The sequence below is a fragment of the Larus michahellis genome, chromosome 22 (genome assembly GCF_964199755.1).
Source record: "Larus michahellis chromosome 22, bLarMic1.1, whole genome shotgun sequence".
In the NCBI taxonomy this organism is placed as follows: Eukaryota; Metazoa; Chordata; class Aves; order Charadriiformes; family Laridae; genus Larus; species Larus michahellis.
The window spans coordinates 3,643,186-3,667,350 of NC_133917.1; the positions used below are offsets into that span (position 1 = coordinate 3,643,186).

Consider the following 24,165-nt stretch of genomic DNA (forward strand, 5'->3'; position numbering starts at 1 on the left):
CACCATCACCTGACTGCTCCCAGCACCCTCCCAGTTTGGGGGGGTGGCCCAGGAGTGGGATGTGTGTCCCCCCCCCCGTTTGCTCCAGACCCCAGATGTCACCGGCTTGGGGAAGGGGGGGGGACACACGACAGGTAGAGCCGGGGTGTGCACGTGGCGGGGGGGCCAAGCTCCCCACTTCAGAGCTCAGCCATGGGCTGGGAAATGCGTGTGCCCCCCCCCCCGCCCCAACCCCACTGCAAAGCCCCCACTGTGCCCCCCCCCCAACACTGTCTCGGGGTGCAGGGACCCCCCCCATCCTCCTGAACCCCTTCCCTGGGGGGGGAAAGGAAGCTTGGCGGGGGGGAGGGTGTTGGAAGGGATCAGGCTGGGTCCTGCTCCCCCCCCCGGCACCTTGCACCCCCTCTTTTAGGGGGGGATGATGGTCCTGGGCCCAGTTCCAGGCAAAAGGACTGGGGGGGGGGGGAATAGAGACGGGGGGACTGGGGGGGCGGGGGTGGGGGCTGGAGGGGGCCCGGGATGGGGCGGGGAATTTGGGGCAGGAACGGGGGGGCTCAGGTTCCCCCCCCCGAGGGGCTTGGCACCCCTCTGTGTGTGTGTGTGTGTGTGTTGGGGGGGGGGCGGTTCAGCCCCTCCAGGACCCCCGGGACAGGATGGCAGCCTCAGTTCCCCGAGGCCCCCCCGGGATGGGGGGGGTCTCAGACCCCCAGCATGGGATGGGGGGGGTGGGGGGTGTCTCAGCTCCTCAGGGTCACTGGGATGGGGGGGGGTTGTCTCAGTCTTCCTGGGACCCCCGGGATGGAGGAAAGGAGTGGGGGGGGGGTGTCTCAGCCCCTAGGAACCCCCCGAGAGGGGGGATTCAGCCCCCCCGGGAGCCCCCGGGTGGGATGAGATGGGGGGGGGGGGATGTCACAGCCCCCTGAGACCTTCGAGATGGGATGAGGGGGGGTCCTCACCCCTGGGACCCCGGGATGGGATGAGATGGGGGGGGTCTCAATCTTCCTGGGACCCCCGGGATGGAGTCGGGGCGGGGGGGGGGGTGTTATTTCACCCCCTGGGACCCCCGGATGGGATGAGATGGAGGGGGGGGGGTCTCAACCTTACCGGGACCCCCGGGATGGAGTGTGTGTGGGGGTGTCTCACCCCCTGGGCTGTGATGGAGGGGGGGGGGGGGTGTACAGCCCCCCCAGTCGCACCCCGACCCTCGCATCTCCCCCCAGCCGGGCTGGGGGCCGTCCCGGGACGGGGGGGGGGGCGGGGGGGGGGGCAGAATTGTTAGTTGGGGGGGGGGGATGTTAGTTCGGGGGGGAAATTGTTAGTTGGGGGGGGGGGGGTGTTAGTTGGGGGGGGGGGCTAGTTGTGGGGGAGGTGTTAGTTGTGGGGGGGGATGTTGGTTGGGGGGGGGGTGTGTTAGTTGTGGGGGAGGTGTTAGTTGGGGGGGGGGATGTTGGTTGGGGGGGGGGGGGCCCACCGAGCCCCGTCCCTCCCTCCCCGTCCCTCCCTCCCTGGCCCCGGTGCCGTCCCGGAGGAGGGCCGGGGCGGGGGGGGGGGGCTGGCGCGGGGTTGGGGGGGGGGTGGTGGTGGGGGGGGGCTGGCCCGGCTCGGGTTACAGGGCCCGGGGGGCCGCGCCGGGACATATACGCGGCGGCGGGGCGGTGCGGGCACTGCTCGGCCCGACGCACGGTGAGGGGCGCCGCCGCCTCGCCATGCCCGGCCGCCGCCCGCTCCGCCTCGCCGCCGCCCTCGCCGCCCTCCTCCTCGCCACCGTCGCCGCGCAGGACCGAGACCTCCGTGAGTACCGAAGCCACCCCCGCCCCCCCCCCCAACCCCCCCAACCCCAAACACCCGGACCGACCCCCCCCCTCCAGAGGAGACCCGGGATGGGGAGGAGGGAAATGGGGAGCGAGGGACGGCCGGGGACAGCGGGGGATGGAGGGGGAAAGTTTCAGGGTAGCGGTGGAGGGGGGGGACAGGCTGGGATGGAGGGGGGGGACACACAGTGTGGGACGCGGGGGACAGCGTGGGGACACCAGGGGACAGCGTGGGATAGATTGGGAAAGTTTCAGGGTAGTGGGGGGGGGGACAGTGTGGGATAGGGGGGGACGCTGTGAGTCAGCGTGGGGACACTGGGGGACAACGCGGGGTACGGGGGACAGTGGGGAATGGATGGGAAAAGTTTCAGGGTAGTGGGGGGGGGACAGTCTGGGATAGGGGGGGACACTGTGAGACAGCGTGGGGACACTGGGGGACAGCACGAGTAGAGTCGGGGACACCGTGGGACAGCCTAGGACACTTGGGGACAGCGCGGGGACACGGGGGAACGGCGTGGGGACACTGGGGGACAGCGTGGGACGGAGGGGGAAAGTTTCAGGGTAGTGGGGGGGACACCGGGGGACAGCGTGGCATAGAGGGGGACAGCACAAGGAGAGTCGGGGGCAGCGTGGGGACAGCGGGGGACAGCGTGGGATGGAGGGGGAAAGTTTCAGGGTAGGGGGGGGACAGTCTGGGGTGAGGGGGGGACACTGGGGGACAGCGTAAGGAGATTGAGGGACAGCGTGGCACAGAGGGGGGACAGCGTGGGACGGATGGGGAAAGTTTAAGGGCAGGTGGGGGGGGACAGCCCGGGATGGGGGAGGACACTGGGGGACAGTGTGGGACACTGGGGGGGGCAGCTCAAGGAAAGTGGGGGGACAGTGTGGGGACACTGTGAGATGGCGCGGGGACGCTGGGGGACAGCGGGGGATAGCGGGGGGACAGTGCGGGAAGGAAGGGGAAAGTTTCAGGGTAGCGGGGGGACAGTCCGGGGTGAAGGGGGACAATGTGGGACACGGAGGGCCACCAGCATGGGACAGAGGGGGACAGCGTGGGACAGAGGGGGACAGCACAAGGGGAGGGGGGGACACCGTGGGGACGTCGGGGGACAGCGTGGGACGCTGGAGGGGGGACAGTGTGGGATGGATGGGAAAAGTTTAAGGACAGTGGGGAGGAGAGCGTGGGGTGGAGGGGGACAGTGTGGGACACTTGGGGGACAGTGTGGGACACTTGAGGGACAGCCTGGGACCCTGGGGGACAGCCCGGGACAGAGGGGGGCAGCGGCATTAGGACCGTGGGGTACAGACGGGACAGCGGGGGGCAGCTTGGGGACGGCAGGTGACAGTGCGGGGACGGTGGGGGACAGCCTGGGGTGCAGGAGAGGGGCTGGGGGCACGGCAGGGACATTGGGGGACAGCCTGGGGACATGGGGTACGCCCTGGGACAGCGGGGAGCAGCCCAGGGACCTGGGGGGGGGGGCAGACTGGGGACACAGGGTCCAGCTGGGGACAGCAGGGTCCAGTTGGGGACACAGGGTGCAGCTGGGGACAGGGGGTCCAGCCTGGGGACACTGGGGTCCAGCCCTGTCCTGGGGGTGCTGGGGCTCATCCTGGGGACCCTGGGGATGGTCTGGGGACACCGGGGAACAACCTGGGGACCCTGGGGACACCAGGGAACCTGGGGACAAGGGGACATCTCCTGGGGATCCTGGGTCACATCCCAGGGACCCTGGGGCACATTCTGGGGACGTGGGGACACCTCCTGGGGCCACGGAGGACATCCCACGGTCCCTGGGGACATCAGGGCACACCCCAGGGACACCTGGGCTCCTCCTGGCCACCCTGGGGCTCCTCCTGGGGACACCGGTGTGCAGCCTGGGGACCCTGGGGCTCCTCCTGGGGACACCAGGACACATCCCAGGGACCCTGGGGCACCTCCGGAGACCCTGGGGTGCAGCCTGGGGACACTGAGGTACCTCCTGGGGACACTGGGGTGCAGCCTGGGGATGCCTGGGCACTGCTGGGGACCCCGGGGTACCCCCTGGGGACACGTCACAGGGACCCCGGGGCAGCTCTGGGGGACCGGAGGGGCGCAGCCCGGGGGACACCAGGGTCCCGTCCCCCCCCGCAGAGACCTTGGGGACACAGGTGTTACTGCCCACATCCCACCGGAGGCACAGGGGCTGCGGGGACACACCGAGTGTCCCCAAGACAGGGGGGCACCGAGTGCCGTCGGGGTCCTGGGGAGGGTTGGGGACGTCCCCCCCCCGCGCTTCAGGCTGGAAATGCTTTGCTGAGCTACGGCGGGGGGGGATCACCCCCATAAAGGGTGACGGTGGCAGTAACCTCCATCGGAGGCCACCACCTCCATCACGGGTGACCGTGGCCCCCTGCCACCCCCCTGGGGGGTGATGCCACCCCGCCGTGTCCCTGTCCCCCCACCCCATCCCCAGCTGGCTTCTCCCCACCACCTCTGCCATGGGTGACCGTGGTCCCCTGCCATCCCCTGGGGGGTGATGCCACCCCCATCTCCCCGCCGTGTCCCTGTCCCCAACTGGCTTCTTCCCGGGTCACCGTGGTCCCCTGCCACCCTTCCGGGGGGTGATGCCAGCCTGCCATGTCCCTGTCCCCCCCCCTGTCCGCAGCTGGCTTCTCCCTGGGTGACTGTGGTCCCCTGCCACCTCCCTGGGGGTGATGCCACCCCACCGTGTCCCCGTCCCCAGCCGGCTTCTCCCCACCACCTCCACCATGGGTGACCACAGTCCCCTGCCACCCCCCTGGGGGGTGATGCCACCCCGCCATGTCCCTGTTCTCCCCACCACCTCCATCACGGGTGACCGCGGTCCCCTGCCACCCCTGGAGGTGATGCCACCCCGCCGTGCCCCTGTCCCCCTTGCCCCATCCCCAGCTGGCTTCTCCCCGGGTGACCATGGTCCCCTGCCACCCCTGGGGGTGATGCCACCCCACCGTGTCCCTGTTCTTGCCGCCACCTCCATCACGGGTGACCGCGGTCCCCTGCCACCCCCCGGGGGTGATGCCACCCCGCCGTGTCCCTGTCCCCCCCTGCGTGCCCAGCTGGCTTCTCCCCACCACCTCCATCAGAGGTGACCACTGTCCCCTGCCACCACCCTGGGGGGTGATGCCACCCCGCCCTGTCCCTGTCCTCCCCCCGGTCCCCAGTTGGCTTCTCCCCGGGTGACCGAGGTCCCCTGCCACCCCCCTGGGGGGTGATGCCACCCCGCCCTGTCCCTGTCCTCCCCCCCCCACCATCCCCAGCTGGCTTCTCCCTGGGTGCCACAGCCCCCTGCCACCCCTGGGGGGTGATGCCACCCTGCCCTGTCCCTGTCCTCCCCCCCCCATCCCCAGCTGGCTTCTCCCTGGGTGACCACGGTCCCCTGCCACCCCCCGGGGTGATGCCACCCTGCCCTGTCCCTGTCCCCCCCCCCACCATCCCCAGCTGGCTTCTCCCCACCACCTCCATCACGGGTGACCGCGGTCCCCTGCCACCCTCCCTGGGGGTGGGTGATGCCCCCCCCCACCCCCCCGGCCCCCCCCACCCCGCTGGCTTCTCCCCGCAGCCGAGGCGGGCAGCTGCCTGCAGGAGGGGCAGCGCTATCGCGATAAGGACGTGTGGAAGCCGGAGCCCTGCCGCATCTGTGTGTGTGACACGGGGACCGTCCTCTGCGACGAGATCATCTGCGAGGAGCTGCGGGACTGTCCCAGCCCCGAAATCCCCTTCGGAGAGTGCTGCCCCATATGCCCCACTGACCAGCCCAGCGGTTGTAATTTATTTATTTCCCTTATTTTATTAATAAATAAATTACCCGGCCCATGGATGGGATTTTTAGAGATGGGGGGGACACATCCATGGGGAGCTGAGGGTCTGTCCCAGCCCCGAAATCCCCTTCGGAAAGTGCCCCACTGACCAGCCCAGCGGTTGTAATTTATTTATTTCCCTTATTTTATTAATAAATAAATTACCCGGCCCATGGATGGGATTTTTAGAAAGGGGGGGGACACATCCATGGGGAGCTGCGGGACTGTCCCACCTCCAAAATCCCTTTCGGAAAGTGCCCCACTGACCAGCCCAGCGCTTGTAATTTATTTATTTCCCTTATTTCATTAATAAATAAATTACCCAGCCCATGGATGGGATTTTTAGAGAGGGGGGGGGACACATCCATGGGGAGCTGCGGGTCTGTGCCACCTCCCAAATCCCTTTCGGAAAATGCCCCACTCACTGGCCCAGCGCTTGTAATTTATTTATTTCCCTTATTTCATTAATAAATAAATTACCCGGCCCATGGATGGGATTTTTGGGGGGGGGACACGACACGGGACACACATCCATGGGGAGCTGCGGGTCTGGCCCAGCCCCACATTCCCCTTGGGAAAGTCCTGCCCCTTTCGGAAAGTGCCCCACGCACCGGCCCAGCGCTTGTAATTTATTTATTTCCCGTATTTCATTAATAAATAAATTACCCGGCCCATGGATGGGATTTTTTCGGGGGGGGGGACAGGGACATCCATGGCAACTTGCCTCCCCCCTCCCCGCCCTCCCCCCGCAACCAGGGGGGTAAAAAAATTTGTCCCAGGGTGGCAAAAATCTCTTTTTTTTCTTTTTTCTTTAACCCCAAATGGCAACGTCAAAGCCTGGGGGGGGGGTGGGGGGTGGGGTTTGGGGTGTTTTTTAATGAAATTCCTCAAAAGCGGATGAGTTTGGGGTGCAGGGGAAGGATGGGGGGGGACACACAGCATGGCCTTGCCCCCCCCACCCCCCCCTCCCCCCCTGGGCATCTTGGCAAAAGGGATTTTCAAATGGTGTTTCCATCCCCAAAACGGTGATAATTCACCCCAAATACTCCCCCCCGCCCCCCCACCCAGGGAAGGGCTCAGACCCCCAACCCCAAAACCCCAAAGTTGCCTTTTTGAACCTTTCTCTGCCCCCATGGCGGGGCGGGGGTGGGGGGGGAGGGTTGAGCACCCCCCCAGCTGCGCCCCCCCCCCCAAAAAACGGCCCCGCTCCTGCATGCTGAACCCCGCTTCGCGCGCCCCCCCCGCCTCACCGCACTGCCCCGCTTCGGGGGAGCCCCCGCGCTCCTGCGCCCCCCGGTTTGGCCCCACAGGCCCCCCCCTCGGAGCACCACCCCCCCCCCCCCCGGGATGGGGACGATGTCACGTGTGTGTGTGTGTGTGTGTCCCCCAGCATGTCCCCCCCCTCTAATTTCTCTTTATTTTTGTTTTTCCAACAGGGCAACCTGGCCCCAAGGTGAGGCTGGTGTCCGTCCCCCCCCCCCGCCCCGCGGTCCCAATTTCCTGGGGTTTTGCCCCAAAACGGGGCGGGGGGGGAGGGGGGGTGTCAAGGCAGGACCCGATGGCATCTGCGTGGGGCAAGTGGCTTGGGGGGTGTCACCTCCCAGGGGGGTTTGTCACCTCGCGGGGGGGGGGGGGGGTGGTTGTTGCCTCCTGGGGGGTTTTGTCACCTTGAGGGGGGTGGAATTTGGGGGGGGGGGTGTGATTGTGGGTGTGTGTCCCCCCCCTTGGCTCACCCCACCCTTTGCCTTGCAGGGACAGAAGGGCGAACCCGGTGACATTAAAGATGTAAGTGCCCCAGGTGGGGGTGACACCCCCCAAAACAGGGGGGCCCTGCCACTGGGGGGGATGATTCGGGGTTGGGGGGGGGGGGGGGGCCCACCTGCGCCCGTCTCATCCCACCCTTGTGTCGTTCCCCCCCCCAACAGGTCGTAGGACCCCGAGGGCCTCCGGGACCACAGGTGGGAACGCGTTTCTCCGGGCGAATTGCTGGAATATTTGTGGGAGGGGGTTGGGGGGATATGGGGGGGGGCGGGGACGGAGGGGGGGGGGGAGGCGGGGGAGAGCTGAACCACCCCCCCCCCACCCCTTTCCTCTCGCAGGGTCCCGCAGGCGAGCAGGGACAACGAGGGGACCGCGGCGAGAAGGGGGAGAAGGTGAGAGCACACACCGCCCCCCCCCCCCCCCAGCAAACCGTCCCCCCACCCCCCCCGGCAGCGGTGGGGCGCTGCAGAGAACTGTCGCGCTCGCTGCATGGATGACACCCCGCTTTTCGCCTTCCCCCACAGGGTGCTCCCGGCCCCCGGGGCAGGGATGGAGAACCCGGCACCCCTGGAAATCCCGGCCCTCCCGGTCCCCCCGGCCCTCCCGGCCCCCCCGGCCTCGGTGGGGTGAGTATCGGAGGGGGGGTGGGGGGTGGGGGGATGTTTTTTGGGGGGGAAAGGAGGGGTTTTGGGGGCGGCCGGCGTGCTCAGCCCCCTGCCCCTCGCAGAACTTCGCGGCTCAGATGGCGGGCGGCTTCGACGAGAAGGCTGGAGGCGCGCAGATGGGCGTCATGCAGGGACCCATGGTAAGACCCCCCCCCCCCTACACCGGGACCCCCCCACAACCCCCCCCCCCACCCCCCCACCCCCCCTCCCCTCCAGGGGGACGCGGCGGCGGGTCCCCTCTTGTGACATGGGGGACCCTGCGTCGCCCACCCCTCCCCTTTTGTGGGGATTCCCCCTGATTTGGCGGGTGATGGGGGGGGGGGGGGGGGCGGCCACCTTACCTTGCCCCCCCCGCCATGACGCTGTTGTCTCTCCTCCCCCCCACCAGGGCCCCATGGGACCCCGCGGCCCCCCCGGACCTTCAGGTGCTCCCGTAAGTACCCGTCCCCCCGCCCCGGTCCCTGCCAGGCGCAGGGGTCTCTGGGTGGTCACCCACCGCCCCGCTGATGCCACCGTCTCCTTTCCAGGGTCCCCAAGGATTTCAAGGCAACCCCGGTGAGCCCGGCGAGCCCGGCGCTGCTGTGAGTGTCCCCCCACTTCCCCGTCCCCCCCCCCGCTAAACCCCCCTTCTTGGGGACACGCCACCCACCAGCCGCCACTCACCCGCTGTCTCTCTGTCCCCCTTTAGGGTCCGATGGGTCCCCGGGGACCGCCGGGACCTCCTGGGAAACCCGGTGACGACGTGAGTCAAACCCCGGCTGAGAACGGGCAGCTCGTTGCAGCTGTGGCCCCGACCAGAGGCCAAAGGGTGATTTTATCCCCCCCCATCTCATTTCCCCGCAGGGTGAGACAGGAAAACCCGGCAAATCCGGCGAGCGCGGCCCCCCCGGCCCCCAGGTAAGGCAGCTCCGGGATGGATCCGACCCCCGCCTGGGGATGGAGCCCCCCTCCGTGTCCCCTCCTTGTCCCCAACCCGTTTTTCTCTCCGCCTGCTCGCAGGGTGCTCGTGGCTTCCCCGGGACTCCCGGACTCCCCGGAGTGAAAGGCCACCGGGTAAGTGTGTGTGTGTGCGCCCCCCCCGCCCCAGCACCCCCAGTGTCCCCATCAGCTGGTGGCACAGAGGGTGACCCCCCCCATCTCTCTGTCCCCAGGGCTACCCCGGCTTGGACGGCGCCAAGGGAGAGGCAGGGGCTCCTGGAGCCAAGGTCAGTGTTGGGTGACCGTCCCCGTGGCCTCGGGGCTGGCGGGATGACCGTCCCCGTGGTGTCAGGGCTGGCGGGGTGACCGTCCCCACGGCGTCGGGGGTGGCAGAGTGACCACCCCTATGGCGTCGGGGCTGGCGGGGTGACCGTCCCCGTGGCATTGGGTGAGCAAGGTGACCATCCCCACGGCCTCGGGGCTGGCGGGGTGACCATCCCTGTGGCGTCAGGGCTGGTGGGGCGACCATCACCACGGTGTTGGGGCTGCAGGGTGACCATCCTCATGGTGTCGGGGCTATGGGGTGACCGTCCCTGGGGCTGCGGGGTGGCCGTCCCCGTGGCCGTGGGGTGACGGTTCCTGTGGCCTCGGGCCTGCGGGGTGACCATCCCCGCGGCATCGGGGCTGTGGGGTGACCGTCCCCGTGGCCTCGGGGCTGCGGGATTCTCCACTCCGGGCTCAGCCTCTGCCCGTCCCCACAGGGCGAATCGGGGTCACCTGGCGAGAACGGCTCCCCCGGCCCCATGGTGAGTCTTTGGGCTGGGGAAGGGGGAAACTGAGGCACGGGGTGTGTGTGGGGGGGAGGGTGTTGTATCCCCCCCCTCCCCCCCCCCCCAGCCCCAGGCCGGGCAGCGCAGAGCCCGACCCACCACCGTGTCCCCCCCAGGGTCCCCGCGGGCTGCCCGGAGAGAGAGGACGTCCCGGCCCCTCCGGTGCTGCGGTGAGTGTGACGCCACCCGGGTCCCCGGTGGCACCCCGGTGGCAGGGGGCCGCCGGGGGTTGGGGGTCCCCCGTCCCTGCACGGTGCCCCCCGTGACTCCCGCTGCCATCTCCCCCCAGGGTGCTCGTGGCAACGATGGTCTCCCCGGCCCAGCTGGACCCCCTGTAAGTAAAGGGCTGCCGGACCCCGTGTCACCCCAGTGGGGGACAACGGGGTCCCCCGGGACCCCCCCAAAAGCCTGGGCAGACCCTGACGCTCTTCTCACCCCCCAGGGACCCGTCGGCCCAGCAGGAGCCCCCGGCTTCCCCGGCGCCCCCGGCTCGAAGGTAAGGGGGAAGGGGCTGGTCCCAGCGGGGGAAACTGAGGCACGGCGCCGCCTGCCCCCACCCCCCTCACCCCATCTCTCTCCCCCCAGGGTGAAGCTGGTCCCACCGGAGCACGAGGTCCTGAGGGTGCCCAGGGCCCCCGCGGTGAATCCGGTACCCCCGGCTCTCCTGGCCCCGCTGGAGCCCCCGTAAGTGCCATCACCCCCTGTGTGTGTCCGTAACCCCCCCCCCGCAACGCAGTGGCTTGTCCCCACATGTCCCCTGGCCTGGGAGCCACGGGGACGGGGCTGATCCTGCGAGCGGGGGGGGAGGACACGGGGTCGTCCTCTGCTTGGCGGTGGGGAAACTGAGGCACGGGGGGGGTCTTCTCGTAGGGTAACCCAGGGACTGACGGCATCCCCGGCGCAAAGGGCTCGGCGGTGAGTATGGCTGGGGACGGGGACGAGGACAAGGTGTCCGGAGCCCCTGGGGGGGCCGGGACTCGGGAGGGGTCTGGCCCTGGGTGGGAAGGGGCTGCCAAGGGCTTGGCTGGGGTGTGGGGACACACGGGGACACAGGGATGCGGGAGGATGCTGGGGGTAGGAGGATGCGGGATGCGGGGGGGCGTGGGGTGCTGGGAGATACTGGGGGATGCTGGGGGACATGGGGACGCTGGGGGACATGGGGGCGCGGAGGGGACACTGGGGGTGCTGGGGGACATGGGGACGCTGGGGGTTGTGGAATGCATGTGGGACACGGGGATGCGGAGGGGACACTGGGGACACTGGAGGTGCTGGGGGACACTGGGGGGTGCTGGGGGTTGTGGGCTGCCTGTGGGACACGGGGACGTGGAGGGGACACTGGGGATGCTGGGGGACGCTGGGGGGGTGCTGGGGGTTGTGGGCTGCATGTGGGACACGGGGATGCGGAGGGGACACTGGGGACACTGGGGATGCTGGGGGACGCTGGGGGGGTGCTGGGGGTTGTGGGCTGCATGTGGGACACGGGGACGCGGAGGGGACACTGGGGACACTGGAGGTGCTGGGGGACACTGGGGGGTGCTGGGGGTTGTGGGCTGCATGTGGGACACGGGGACGCGGAGGGGACACTGGGGACACTGGGAGACACTGGGGATGCTGGGAGGTGCTGGGGCTGCGAGGACGGTGTGGGACACGAGGTGCTGGGGGACGCGAGGGTGCTGGCAGATGCGGCGACACAGGGGACGCTGTGGGGGGGCGGGAGGACACAGGGGACGTGGGGACAGTGGGGGACACGGGCCGTGCCGTGCCCCCCCCGGACACGTCCGGCTCCCGCAGGGCGCCCCGGGCATCGCCGGCGCTCCAGGCTTCCCCGGCCCCCGTGGCCCCCCCGGACCTCAGGGTGCCACCGGCCCGCTGGGACCCAAGGGACAGACGGTAAGAGCCCCCCCGGGAGCCCCCCGAGACGGGGACGGCGGCCCTGGCCCCGCCCACCGACACGTGGCCCTGCCCACTATGTCGCAGACCACGCCCACTCCGGGACACGCCCCGCCCACTCTGCCACGGGCCACGCCCCCATCGCCCGGGGCCGGGGGTGTCCCCTCCCCAGTCACCCGTGGGTCACTCCCAGGTCACCTGCGTCTGGTCCCCAAAGGGGATGGGGACGGGATGGGGTGGGGACAGGGATGGGGATAGGGACTGGATGGAGATGGGATGGGGACAGGGATGGGGACAGGGATGAGGTGAGGATGGGGACAGGGATGGGGACGGGGACAGGGATGGGGATAGGGACTGGATGGAGATGGGATGGGGACAGGGATGGGGACAGGGATGAGGTGAGGATGGGGACAGGGATGGGGACAGGGACTGGATGGAGATGGGATGGGGACAGGGATGGGGACAGGGATGAGGTGAGGATGGGGACAGGGATGGGGACGGGGACAGGGATGGGGACAGGGACTGGATGGAGATGGGATGGGGACAGGGATGGAGACAGGGATGAGGTGAGGATGGGGACAGGGATGGGGACAGGGACTGGATGGAGATGGGATGGGGACAGGGATGGAGACAGGGATGAGGTGAGGATGGGGACAGGGATGGGGACAGGGACTGGATGGAGATGGGATGGGGACAGGGATGGGAACAGGGATGAGGTGAGGATGGGGACAGGGATGGGGACGGGGACAGGGATGGGGACAGGGACAGGATGGAGATGGGATGGGGACAGGGATGGGGACAGGGATGAGGTGAGGATGGGGACAGGGATGGGGACGGGGACAGGGACTGGATGGAGATGGGATGGGGACAGGGATGGGGACAGGGATGAGGTGAGGATGGGGACAGGGATGGGGACAGGGACTGGATGGAGATGGGATGGGGACAGGGATGGGAACAGGGATGAGGTGAGGATGGGGACAGGGATGGGGACAGGGACAGGGACTGGATGGAGATGGGATGGGGACAGGGATGGGGACAGGGATGAGGTGAGGATGGGGACAGGGATGGGGACAGGGACAGGGACAGGATGGAGATGGGATGGGGACAGGGATGGGGACAGGGATGAGGTGAGGATGGGGACAGGGATGGGGACAGGGACAGGATGGGGTGAGAATGGGGAAGGGACAAGAGTGGGGACGGGAGGGATGGGGACTGGATGGAGATGGGATGGGGACAGGGATAGGGACAGGGATGGGGATGGGGATGTGGGCATGAATGGGGACAGGGACGGGATGGGGACTGGGACAAGGACAGGGATGGGGTGAGGATGGGGACGGGGATGGGATGAGATGGGGATTGCATGAGGATGAGGATGGGGACGGAGATGACGGGGATGGGACAATAGGGACAGGTCAGAGGACTGGGATGCAGATGGGGATGGGGACAGGGATGGGGACAAGGACAGGGCTGAGGGTGGGGTCAGGAATGAGGATAGGAGTTGGGGAGAGGAAAGGGGATGGGGACAGACGGGGACAGGAAGGTGGGGACAGGGATGAGGGTGGGCAAGGGAAGGAGACAGGGATGGGGACAGGGATGGGGTGGGGACAAAGACGGGAGCAGGAATGGGGGATGGGAATGAAGATGAGGACAGGAGAGGGGATGGGATGGGGACAGGGATGGGGACAGGATGGGGACAACGATAGGGATGGGGACAGGTTGGGGACATGATGGGGACAGGGATGGGAATAGGATGGGGACAGGATGGGAACAAGGAGGGGGACAGGATGGGGACAATGATAGAGATGGGGACAGGATGGGGACAACGATAGGGATGGGGACAGGTTGGGGACAGGAAAGGGACAGGGATGGGAATAGGATGGGGACAGGGATGGGAATAGGATGGGGTGGGGACAAGGATGGGGACAGGATGGCGACAATGATAGGGATGGGGACAGGATGGGGACGGGATGGGGACAGGGATGGGAATAGGATGGGAATGGGATGGGAACAAGGATGGGGACAGGATGGGGATAGGAATGGGGACAAGGATGGGGACAAGGATGGGAAGGTGATGGAGTGAAGGTGAGGACGAGGCTGGGTTGGGGACAGGATGGGGACGGGGTGGGGATGGGATAGGGATGGGTACAGGGATGCTGATGGGAGTGGAGGTCGGGACAAGGCTGGGTTGGGGACAGGATGGGACAGGGGTGGGGATGGGGACAGGGATAGGGACAGGATGGGGACGGGATGGGGACAAGGATGAGGACAGGATGGGGATGGGATAGGGATGGGGACGGGATGGGGACGGGATGGGGACACGGATGGGGACAGGATGGGGATGGGATAGGGATGGGGACAGGGATGGGGACAGGATGGGGACACGGATGGGGACAGGATGGGGATGGGGACAAGCAGGACGTCGGGGCCACGTCCGGGAGAAGGGACCGGGGCCGGGGCCAGCCGTGGGGACTCTGTGGCCCTGTCCCCCACCGTCCTCTCTGTCCCCAGGGAGAACCCGGCATCGCGGGCTTCAAAGGCGAGCAGGGACCGAAGGGCGAGACGGTGAGTCCTGGCGGGGGGGGGGGACAGGGACAGGGACGGGGACGACGGGACATGCCGCAGCCAGCGCCCCCCGCGCCCCCCGCCTGGCCGGGGGTCCGTCCCGCGGCCCCTCGCTCGGGGCCCCCGCGTCTCCTCGGCGTCTAACGAACCTCTTCCCCTAACGAGGCCCCTCGAGGGGCAGCGTCCCCCCTCCCCCGGGGGAACAATAGCCGCTGTGTTCGTGTCCCCCCCCGCCGGGGACATTCCCCCCTCGCTTCATTAACCAGCCTCAATACGAGGGGCCGGATCCCCGCCGCGGTGGCCGCCGAGCCCCGGCGCCAGCGGGACACGTGGCACGGCGAGGGGCTCCTGCCCCGCACCCCTGGGACGCAGCGGGGGGGGCGCATTTATTGGGGGGGTCGGGGGTGGGGGGTGGGGGAGGGAGGAAGGCAACTCGTGACCCCTTTTCCTCCTCTTCCTCAGGGACCCGCAGGACCCCAAGGTGCCCCCGGGCCGGCTGGCGAGGAAGGCAAGAGAGGAGCCCGTGGTGAACCGGGTGCTGCCGGCCCCGTGGGACCACCTGGAGAGAGGGTGCGTGGCCCCCCCCCCACCGCACCCCCCCAGCAGCGAGGTGCTGCCCCCCAAAACCTTCCTCCCCCCCCCCCGACTTCACTCCTCCTCCTCTTCCTCCATAGGGTGCTCCCGGCAATCGCGGCTTCCCCGGGCAGGACGGGCTGGCTGGACCCAAGGTGGGACCTCGGGGTCGTGACGGGGGCGGGGGGGGGGGTGTCCATGGGGGTGACCCCCCCCTCACCCCGAACCCCCAAACTCACCCCTTCTCCCCCCGCGCAGGGTGCTCCGGGCGAGCGTGGCCCCGCTGGCCTGGCGGGTCCCAAGGGAGCCACCGGTGACCCCGGGCGTCCCGGAGAGCCCGGGCTGCCCGGAGCCAGGGTAAGAGCCGGGAGGGGGGGGTCACATCCTGCACCCCCAACATGGCGCAGAGATGGGGGGGCGGGGGGGGGGAGGGGGGAGCCTGGATGGGGGCTCCCCCCTGCGCTGGCAGGGCAGGACCGTGTGGGGACGGTGGTGACGCTGGGGGGGGACCTGCTGGGGTCAGCCAGGAGGCTCTTGGGGGTCAGCGAAGGTGCTTTTGGGGTGTCGATAAGGTGCTTTTGGGGTGGATTAAGGTGCTTTTGGGGCCAATAAGGTGCTTTTGGAGCCGGTTAAAGGGCTTTTGGGGTAGATAAGGTGCTTTTGGGGTCAATGAGGTGCTTTTGGGGTGTCGATAAGGTGCGTTTGGGGTGGATAAGGTGCGTTTGGGGTCAATAAGGTGCTTTTGTAGCTGGTTAAAGGACTTTTGGGATGGATAAGGTGCTTTTGGGGTGTCGATAAGGTGCTCTTGGGGTGGATTAAGGTGCTTTTGGGGTCAATAAGGTGCTTTTGGAGCCGGTTAAAGGGCTTTTGGGGTGGATAAGGTGCTCTTGGGGTGGATAAGGTGCTTTTGGGGTGCACATAAGGTGCTTTTGGGGTGCATAAGGTGCTTTTGGGGTTAGCCCAGCAGCTCCTTGGCATTGAGATGCCCTTTGGGGTGGGTTCAGCTGCTAATCAGGGGCTAATCAGGTTCAGGGGCTAATCAAGACATTCTTTGGGGTTAGCGAAGATGCTCTTTGCTCGCGAAGATGCTCTTCGGGGTTCTCAAAGATGCATTTGGGGTTAGAGAAGGTGCAACTTGGGGTTTGCGAAGCTGCTGCTTGGTGATAATTAAGAAGTTCTTGGGGGTTAACAGATGTATTTGGGGGGAGCAAAGATGCCCCTCGGGGTGAAGATGCTCTTTGGGCGTTCGGATGCTCTCGGGGGTTAGCGAAGATGCTCTGGGGGGGTAACAAAGATGCTCTTCAGTGCTAATTAAGGTGTTCTTCAGTGCTAATTAAGATGCTCTTTGGGGTTAGTTAAGATGAATTTGGAATTAGCAAAGATGCGCTTCGGGGTTGCTGCTCTTTGGGGTGAGCGAAGACGCGTCCGGGGGCAGCTCCTGGGGTTAAACAGACCCCTGTGGGTGTCCCAGGCCCAGAGCGGTGGCCGGGAGCCGGGCAGGACGGCATCCCCCGTGTCCCCCCACCCTGGGGGCCGGCCACCGCAGCCCCCCCCCACAATTCCTTCCCTCCGCCGCAGGGTCTCACCGGCCGCCCAGGAGATGCTGGTCCTCAAGGCAAAGTCGGCCCAACCGTAAGTGACGCTCCGTGGGGAAATGGCGTGGGGGGGACACCGGGGTCCGGCGTGGTCCCTGCTGATGTCCCCCTCCCCGCAGGGTGCTCCCGGCGAGGACGGCCGCCCCGGTCCCCCCGGCCCGCAGGGTGCTCGTGGCCAGCCCGGCGTGATGGGTTTCCCTGGTCCCAAAGGTGCTAATGTGAGTATTGACCAGTTTCTACCCAAAATGGGGCTGCGGCCCCGGGCGTGGAGCCCGTCACCGTCACCTCTGTCCTCTCTCTAGGGCGAGCCCGGAAAAGCCGGTGAGAAAGGACTCCCCGGTGCCCCAGGGCTGCGGGTGAGTTGGTTTTCCTCCCTCGTTGTCCCCCCAAAACGACATTTTGGGGTTCCTCCAGCATCACAGCCCCCCGAGGGATCAGCGGGTGGGGAAACTGAGGCACGGAGGGTGGAGAGGGGTCCGCAGCATCGCGCCGGGGGCTCAGCACCGACTGGCTTTTCTCTTCCGTAGGGTCTCCCTGGCAAGGATGGTGAGACGGGAGCTGCCGGCCCCCCAGGACCCGCCGTGAGTCTCCCAGCCTTGGTCACCCGCGGCCAAAACCCACTGGAAATGGGAGCCGGGGGGGGGGGCGGTCGGGGGTCTGGATTTGGGCAAAGAACCACCCCCGGGTCTGCTGGGGCTGGAGCCTCCGCGCTCCCCGGCCCTTGTGGTGTTGGGGTGTGGGGATGTTGGGATCCCCCCGTGATTCCCCAAAATCCTGGGGCGGGTGAAGCCCGAACCCCGGGCGGTTTCGGGGTCCCTCACCGCCATCCGTCCCACAGGGTCCCGCGGGCGAGAGAGGAGAGCAAGGAGCCCCCGGTCCCTCCGGCTTCCAGGTGAGCACATGGACTGGGGGGGGGATTTGGGCTGCTGGGGTCGGGGTGATGCTCGTGGGTGACCCCGAGCCCCCGTCCCTGGGGGTCTCGCTGCCACCGTGCTAATGCCACTGCTGTCCCCCCCGCAGGGGCTGCCCGGGCCACCAGGTCCCCCCGGAGAGAGCGGCAAACCTGGAGATCAGGTGAGGCCCCGTTTTTCCCTCCTCCCAGGCTGCAAAGGGGGGGTCAGGACCCTCGGCAGCCTCCGGGGCTGACCCCCCACTCTGTTTTCCCCCCGCCGCAGGGTGTTCCAGGAGAAGCTGGTGCCCCCGGTCTCGTCGGTCCCAGAGTAAGTGTCACCCGTTCCCCCGCCGCCGGCTGCGGGGACAGGACGCCTCTCCCTGTTTTGGGAGTTTTGGGGGGGCTCGGTGGGGTTGGTGGAGCCTGGCCCCCCGCCATGGGCTCCCCCAGTGCTGGGGGGGCTCAGCCTCTGCCGCGGCGCGTCCCCTCGCCTCGGACGTTCATCCCAAGGACGTTGTGACCTTCACCGCGGCCCCCTAACGCTGTGTCGTGTGTCCCCCCCCCACCCCGCACCCCAGGGCGAACGTGGCTTCCCCGGTGAACGTGGCTCTCCCGGCGCACAAGGGCTGCAAGGTCCCCGCGGGCTCCCCGGCACGCCGGGCACCGACGGACCCAAGGTGGGTGACAAGGGGGGGACAGGGCTTGGTGGCTCGGTGCCACCGGCGGAGCCGTGAGGCTGGAGGGGGGGGGGTTGGCACCCCAATAACTGCCCTTTTGTTTTAGGGTGCAACTGGACCAGCCGGCCCCAACGGCGCCCAGGGTCCCCCAGGGCTGCAGGGAATGCCCGGCGAGAGAGGAGCAGCCGGTATCGCTGGTCCCAAGGGAGACCGGGTAAGTGATGGGTGCCGGAGGTGTCCCGAGCGGCGTCAGGTCTCAGCTCGGCTCACACCACCTCCCTCTCGCCCCTCAGGGAGACGTCGGAGAGAAGGGTCCCGAGGGAGCCCCCGGAAAGGACGGCGCACGCGTAAGTGGGATGGGGCCACGGCGGGAGTGGGGTGGCTGGCAAGGGATGCCCGGGTTGGCCGGCGAGGGATGCTCGCGGTGGCCTTGTCCTCATCCGTCTCTCCTCCGTAGGGTCTGACAGGTCCCATCGGTCCCCCCGGCCCCGCTGGCCCCAACGGCGAGAAGGTGAGAGCCCCAGGAGCCCCTCGGCTGTTCCCGATGGAGGGAGATGCTGCCCACCCCCCTCCAACTCCCCATCCCTTCTTTTCCAGGGTGAATCCGGCCCCCCTGGTCCATCCGGCGCCGCCGGTGCCCGTGGTGCCCCCGTAAGTGCCACTGCCCCCCCACAGTCCCCCAAGCGCTGGCAGTGCCACCGCTGGCCTCGCTCCCCCCATCTCCCCCCATTTAACCCCCATCTCTCCCTCGCAGGGTGAGCGTGGTGAGCCTGGTGCCCCCGGTCCCGCCGGATTTGCCGGCCCCCCGGTGAGTATTTGGCCCCGTCCCCCCCGGCACGGGTCCGGCGTCGGCTCAACCCGCTCACGGCGGCCACTTCCCCGCAGGGCGCCGACGGGCAACCCGGTGCCAAAGGCGAGCAAGGAGAGCCCGGGCAGAAGGGTGACGCCGGTGCTCCTGGTCCCCAAGGTCCCTCCGGAGCACCTGGGCCACAGGTGGGTCCAGCCCGAAATGGGGGGTGATTCCCCACGTCCCTGGGAAATTTGGGGCATCGCCTGGCAGGCGCATTTCTAACCCCTTTTCCTCCTCTGCCCAGGGTCCAACTGGTGTAACTGGTCCCAAAGGAGCTCGGGGTGCTCAGGGTCCCCCCGTGAGTATGGGGGGGGTGGGCTGTGGCGGGGTGGGGGGTGGCTGGGGGGAGCGCGGTGCAGCATCGGAACCCCCCTTCTCCTCTCCTTCCCCAGGGAGCCACCGGATTCCCCGGCGCTGCCGGCCGCGTGGGACCACCCGGCCCTAACGTGAGTCGGGGGGCAACCGGGATCGCTTGGGGGTGACCGGGATCTCTTGGGGGCAACCGGGATCTCTTGGGGGCAGCCAAGATGGCTTGGGAGCAGCCAGGATCACTTTGGGGAACTGGGATCCCTCGGGAGCAGCTGGGATGACTCAGGAGCAACCAGGATCACTTGGGAGCAGCCGGAATCGTTTGAGGGCAGGCGGGATCACTTGGGGGACACTGTGATTGCTGGATGGGGGGGGGGCACTGGGATCACTCGGGAGCAGCCAGGATCGCTCAGGGGCAGCCGGGATCGCTGATCCCCCAGGTTCGGGGGCTCGGGAGACGCTGCTCGCTCCACGCCAGGGGCCAAGCCACGAAGGGTCCCTGGGCTAAACAGCCCCCACCCCGCCCCCGGCAGCTCATCAGCCCATAAAAAGGGGTTTTTCTGAGGGTCTTCATCCCCAGGAGCCGACCCAGAGCCGCAGAGGTGCCAGGATGCGGGCGCTGAAGGTGGAAAAGCCGCCTGTTTGTACTAATCCTGTCTTCTCCCCCCCGCAGGGTAACCCAGGTCCCCCCGGCCCCCCCGGCTCTGCTGGCAAAGATGGTCCCAAGGGTGCTCGTGGCGATGCCGGTCCCCCGGGCCGTGCCGGTGACCCCGGTCTCCAAGGCCCCGCCGGTCCCCCTGGCGAGAAAGGCGAACCAGGCGAGGATGGCCCCGCGGTACGTTTTTTGGGGGGGCGGGAGGGGAAGATACCTCCCTCCACGCTCGCTTGGTGCTGCGCCACCGCCCCACCGGGTCTGATCTCCCCCTATCTCTGCCTCCCTGCAGGGTCCCGACGGTCCCCCCGGTCCCCAAGGTTTGGCAGGACAGCGCGGCATTGTCGGTCTTCCCGGCCAGCGTGGCGAGAGAGGCTTCCCCGGGCTGCCGGGGCCATCGGTGAGCTGTCACCCCCTCTGTCCGCCGGCGGCGGCATCCCCCCCCCCAGCCCCGATAGCTGTCGGAGCGGCCAAGCTTGGCTTTCCCGACCTCAGCGCCGTGAATTTGGGGTGCTTTGAAGTCTGTGCGGCAGCTCAGCGGCTGCTGAAGCCCCCCCGCCCCGGGGCTGCAATGAGCCGGTTACCCGGCCACCAGCCCCCTCGGGCGCAGCTGGAGCACCCCAGGGACCCCAATTTTCCAACCAGGAGCTGCCGGTGGCATCGGGGCAGGGCAGTAACCGGCGCGTATTTGGGCGGAGGGAGCCTTGAAAGGTGGCGGTTGCAGGGTGAAGGGCTGCGCCGGGATCTCTCCTGCTCACACGTGTTGTCTCATGGCTTTATTTCCCCCCCCCTCCTTCATTAGGGCGAACCTGGGAAACAAGGAGCACCCGGCTCTGCAGGCGACCGAGGCCCCCCCGGCCCCGTGGGACCCCCTGGTCTGACGGGTCCCGCCGGCGAACCTGGGCGAGAGGTGGGCAGCACCCGGCATGCGGGGAGGGGGCGAAGGCGGACGGTGCCTCCGTCGGTGCTGGGATGGGGATCATCCCCCTGGAATCCCAGTGGCGGCGCTGAGGCATCGCTGACCCTGCGCCATAACTCAGCTCCTGGCACCTTTTCGCCGGTGCTTTTTGCCTTGAGAGGGGAGTTTGTGCCCGTCCTGCCCCATCCCAGGGTCAAAACTTAATTTCTCCTCCTCTTCTCCCAGGGGAACCCCGGCTCTGATGGCCCCCCCGGCAGAGACGGCGCAGCCGGCGTCAAGGTGAGCTTCCCCCGGCGCACGCTATCCGCATCCCCCCTCATCCCGGCCGAAAACCCCGCGGCTCTGACCGTCCCTTTGTCTCGGCACAGGGTGATCGTGGCGAGACCGGCCCCGTGGGTGCCCCCGGCGCTCCCGGTGCCCCCGGCGCTCCCGGCCCCGTGGGTCCCACTGGCAAACAAGGAGACAGAGGCGAGACGGTGAGTGGCAGCAAGGGAAACGCCTCGTTGGGTTTGAGGAGACGGAAACCACCCCGAGCGCAGATAAATGAAGAATTAGCAGTGCCCCCCCGGGAGCAATTAGCTGTTTGGAGTAATGGGGAGAGCCAAACGGGTGCCGTTAGCGGCTGTCACTAATTGAGAGGTGCCCTGAGTGCCGTTAGCGTCTCCGAGCGTCTTCCCAAGGATTCCTGAGCACCAGGAGCCCAGCTGGGGCTCTGCCTCCGCACAAGCACTGCGGGGGGAGCCGGGAGGCGGCACCGGGGAGAATCCACCAGGGTATTTATTTCTAAGGATCGTTACTCGGTGCTGATGAGTATTTAAAGATGCCGCTGGGTGCCGGCAGCTGCCCATTCCCGGTGCTGGCAGCAGGGCAGCTCTGGGGTGGCTGGGACACCCCCAAAGGTACAGGGCACCCCCCGGCATCCCGCGCTCCTGCCCCCTTTTCCACTTCCCTCTTTTCTCTCCGTAGGGTGCACAAGGTCCCATGGGTCCCTCGGGTCCCGCTGGTGCTCGAGGCATGCCGGTGAGTGACGCCGGGTCCCTTGGGGACGTCCCCTGTGCGATGCACGGGGTCCTGGGGCGCGTTGGGTAAGGGGGGGGTCTGCCACCCTCAGCCTGACACGTCCCCTTCTCCCCTTCCAGGGTCCCCAAGGGCCACGCGGTGACAAGGGTGAGACGGGAGAGGCTGGAGAGAGAGGGCTGAAGGGCCACCGCGGCTTCACCGGGCTGCAGGGTCTTCCCGGCCCACCCGTAAGTGTTGTTTTTGGGACCTCAGTGCTCAGCCCCGCCACGTCTCGCGGCGGAGCTGGATGTGGCTCCTTCAGGGGGGCTGCGGCCGCGGAGCCCCAAGCCCCGCGCAAAGGCTCAGCCCCCCCGTGGTGCCGGACGTGGAGCTCTGACCATCCACCCTCACGCTTCCTCCTCAGGGTCCCTCCGGAGACCAAGGTGCTGCTGGTCCCGCCGGTCCCTCCGGTCCCAGGGTAAGTCCTGCCCGTGGCATCTGGGGACAGCAGAGGAGAAGGAGGCACCTCTGTCCTTGAGCCCCCCCTCCACGGGGGCAGGAGCTAACAGCTCCCCAGCACCTTCTCGGCCCTGGGGTCTTGCAACGACCTGACCCCCCCTCCCCCCCATTTTGGGCTCTCTCCTAGGGTCCCCCCGGCCCCGTCGGCCCCTCTGGCAAAGACGGCTCCAACGGCATGCCCGGCCCCATCGGTCCCCCCGGCCCCCGCGGACGAAGCGGGGAACCAGGTCCCGCGGTGAGTTAAAAATGCCATCGGTGGGCAGGGAAAGGGGGGGTGGGGGGGAAAGGGGGGTCCAGCTTGAAGAGCAGCCCATCAGGATTGCATCTTTTTCCTCCCATAGGGTCCTCCCGGAAACCCAGGTCCCCCCGGTCCTCCCGGCCCCCCTGGCACTGGCATCGACATGTCGGCTTTCGCTGGCCTGGGTCAGCCGGAGAAGGGCCCCGACCCCATCCGCTACATGCGGGCGGACGAGGCCGCCGGCAGCCTGCGGCAGCACGACGTCGAGGTGGACGCCACGCTCAAGTCCCTCAACAACCAGATTGAGAGCATCCGCAGCCCCGAGGGCTCCAAGAAGAACCCGGCCAGGACCTGCCGCGACATCAAGCTTTGCCATCCCGAGTGGAAGAGCGGTAAGAGCCTCCATCTCCGCCTCCTCCCCTCCTGTTCCTCTCCCCCAGCCTCAAGAAGACAAGCAGCTCCACGATGCTCTTTGCTCTGAGCACCAAAACCTCCTCTTCACACACCGTTTGTCCTCCCCACCGCAGGAGACTACTGGATTGACCCGAACCAGGGCTGCACCTTGGACGCCATCAAAGTTTTCTGCAACATGGAGACAGGCGAAACCTGCGTCTACCCCAACCCCAGCAGCATCCCCAAGAAGAACTGGTGGACCAGCAAGACCAAAGACAAGAAGCACGTCTGGTTCGCAGAGACCATTAACGGCGGTTTCCATGTAAGCGTCTCCCCCCGGGCCGGTGCTGCGTATCGGGAGCGGGAAGGGAGGTCGAAGAGGGGAAGGTGTTGGGTGTCTGGGTGGAGGGTTGGGACGTCCTTCCTTGGGGTCGTGTTGGTGGATGTTCTATGAGGGAGCAGCTGTTTTAGAGGACTATATTGAAAGCTTAGAGTTGGGTCAGTCGGGCTGTGATTTTTGCAGCCATCTAGGAAGATAAAAGCATGGAAGCCCCCTCAAGAAGTGGCGGAAAATAGGGTTGTTGTGACGCTCCCAGACTTTAATATCTCACCTCCTCCCTCCAGTTTAGCTACGGCGATGAAGACCTGGCTCCCAACACCGCCAACATCCAGATGACCTTCCTCCGCCTCCTGTCCACCGAAGGCTCCCAGAACGTCACTTACCACTGCAAGAACAGCATCGCCTACATGGACGAGGAGACGGGCAACCTGAAGAAAGCCATCCTCATCCAGGGATCCAACGACGTGGAGATCAGAGCCGAGGGCAACAGCAGGTTCACGTACAGCGTCTTGGAGGACGGTTGCACGGTAAGTCCACGGGCGCCCGCGAGAGAAAGAGGTAGCCGATGAGTCGGGGTTCAACCCGTGAGGTCGCTGTTGGTTCGGAGGGTTGAAGAGCGTCTAAGAACATCCTTCCTCCTTGGTTTTTCTCCCCAGAAACACACTGGCAAATGGGGCAAGACAGTCATTGAGTACCGGTCGCAGAAGACCTCGCGCCTGCCCATTGTAGATATTGCACCTATGGACATTGGTGGAGCCGATCAGGAGTTTGGCGTGGATATTGGCCCAGTCTGCTTCTTGTAAAAAAGAATTGTTTTATTTGTGTGTTTGTTTGTTTGTTGTTGTTGTTTGTTGGGGTTTTTTTTTTGGTTTTTTGTTTTTCGTTTTTTTTTTTTTTTTTTTTTTTTTAAAAAAAACAATCCAGCCCCATACCATGAAAGAAAAACTAAACAAAAC

The 24,165-nt window shown here is 67.1% G+C and overlaps 1 protein-coding gene across 1 annotated transcript; it reads left to right on the forward strand.

The window, feature by feature from the left end:
- The first annotated feature begins 1,706 nt into the window (after positions 1-1,706).
- Positions 1,707-24,112, forward strand: COL2A1 (collagen type II alpha 1 chain). The gene is made up of 55 exons (XM_074565010.1): positions 1,707-1,791; positions 5,390-5,590; positions 6,002-6,007; positions 7,064-7,080; positions 7,380-7,412; positions 7,553-7,585; positions 7,727-7,780; positions 7,913-8,014; positions 8,116-8,193; positions 8,442-8,486; positions 8,581-8,634; positions 8,742-8,795; positions 8,897-8,950; positions 9,053-9,106; positions 9,205-9,258; positions 9,733-9,777; positions 9,918-9,971; positions 10,091-10,135; positions 10,244-10,297; positions 10,387-10,485; positions 10,672-10,716; positions 11,593-11,691; positions 14,200-14,253; positions 14,716-14,823; positions 14,928-14,981; positions 15,085-15,183; positions 16,405-16,458; positions 16,541-16,639; positions 16,724-16,777; positions 16,949-17,002; positions 17,260-17,313; positions 17,442-17,495; positions 17,597-17,641; positions 17,892-17,990; positions 18,097-18,204; positions 18,284-18,337; positions 18,448-18,501; positions 18,588-18,641; positions 18,745-18,798; positions 18,876-18,983; positions 19,085-19,138; positions 19,233-19,286; positions 19,823-19,984; positions 20,094-20,201; positions 20,604-20,711; positions 20,946-20,999; positions 21,089-21,196; positions 21,687-21,740; positions 21,860-21,967; positions 22,144-22,197; positions 22,366-22,473; positions 22,580-22,868; positions 23,004-23,191; positions 23,494-23,736; positions 23,866-24,112. The coding sequence occupies exons 1-55, from the start codon at positions 1,707-1,709 to the stop codon at positions 24,010-24,012; spliced, it is 4,464 nt and encodes a 1,487-aa protein (XP_074421111.1). The 3' UTR covers positions 24,013-24,112.
- The last annotated feature ends 53 nt before the right edge of the window (positions 24,113-24,165 follow it).

What these genes read in the sequence shown, in the direction of transcription:
- COL2A1 (XM_074565010.1), top strand. Translation starts at nt 1,707, where the DNA reads ATGCCCGGCCGCCGCCCGCTCCGCCTCGCCGCCGCCCTCGCCGCCCTC. An exon ending in CCGGTGCCCGTGGTGCCCCC is followed by an intron (nt 18,642 to 18,744) that starts GTAAGTGCCACT and finishes TCTCCCTCGCAG; the next exon opens with GGTGAGCGTGGTGAGCCTGG. An exon ending in TGGGACCACCCGGCCCTAAC is followed by an intron (nt 19,287 to 19,822) that starts GTGAGTCGGGGG and finishes TCCCCCCCGCAG; the next exon opens with GGTAACCCAGGTCCCCCCGG.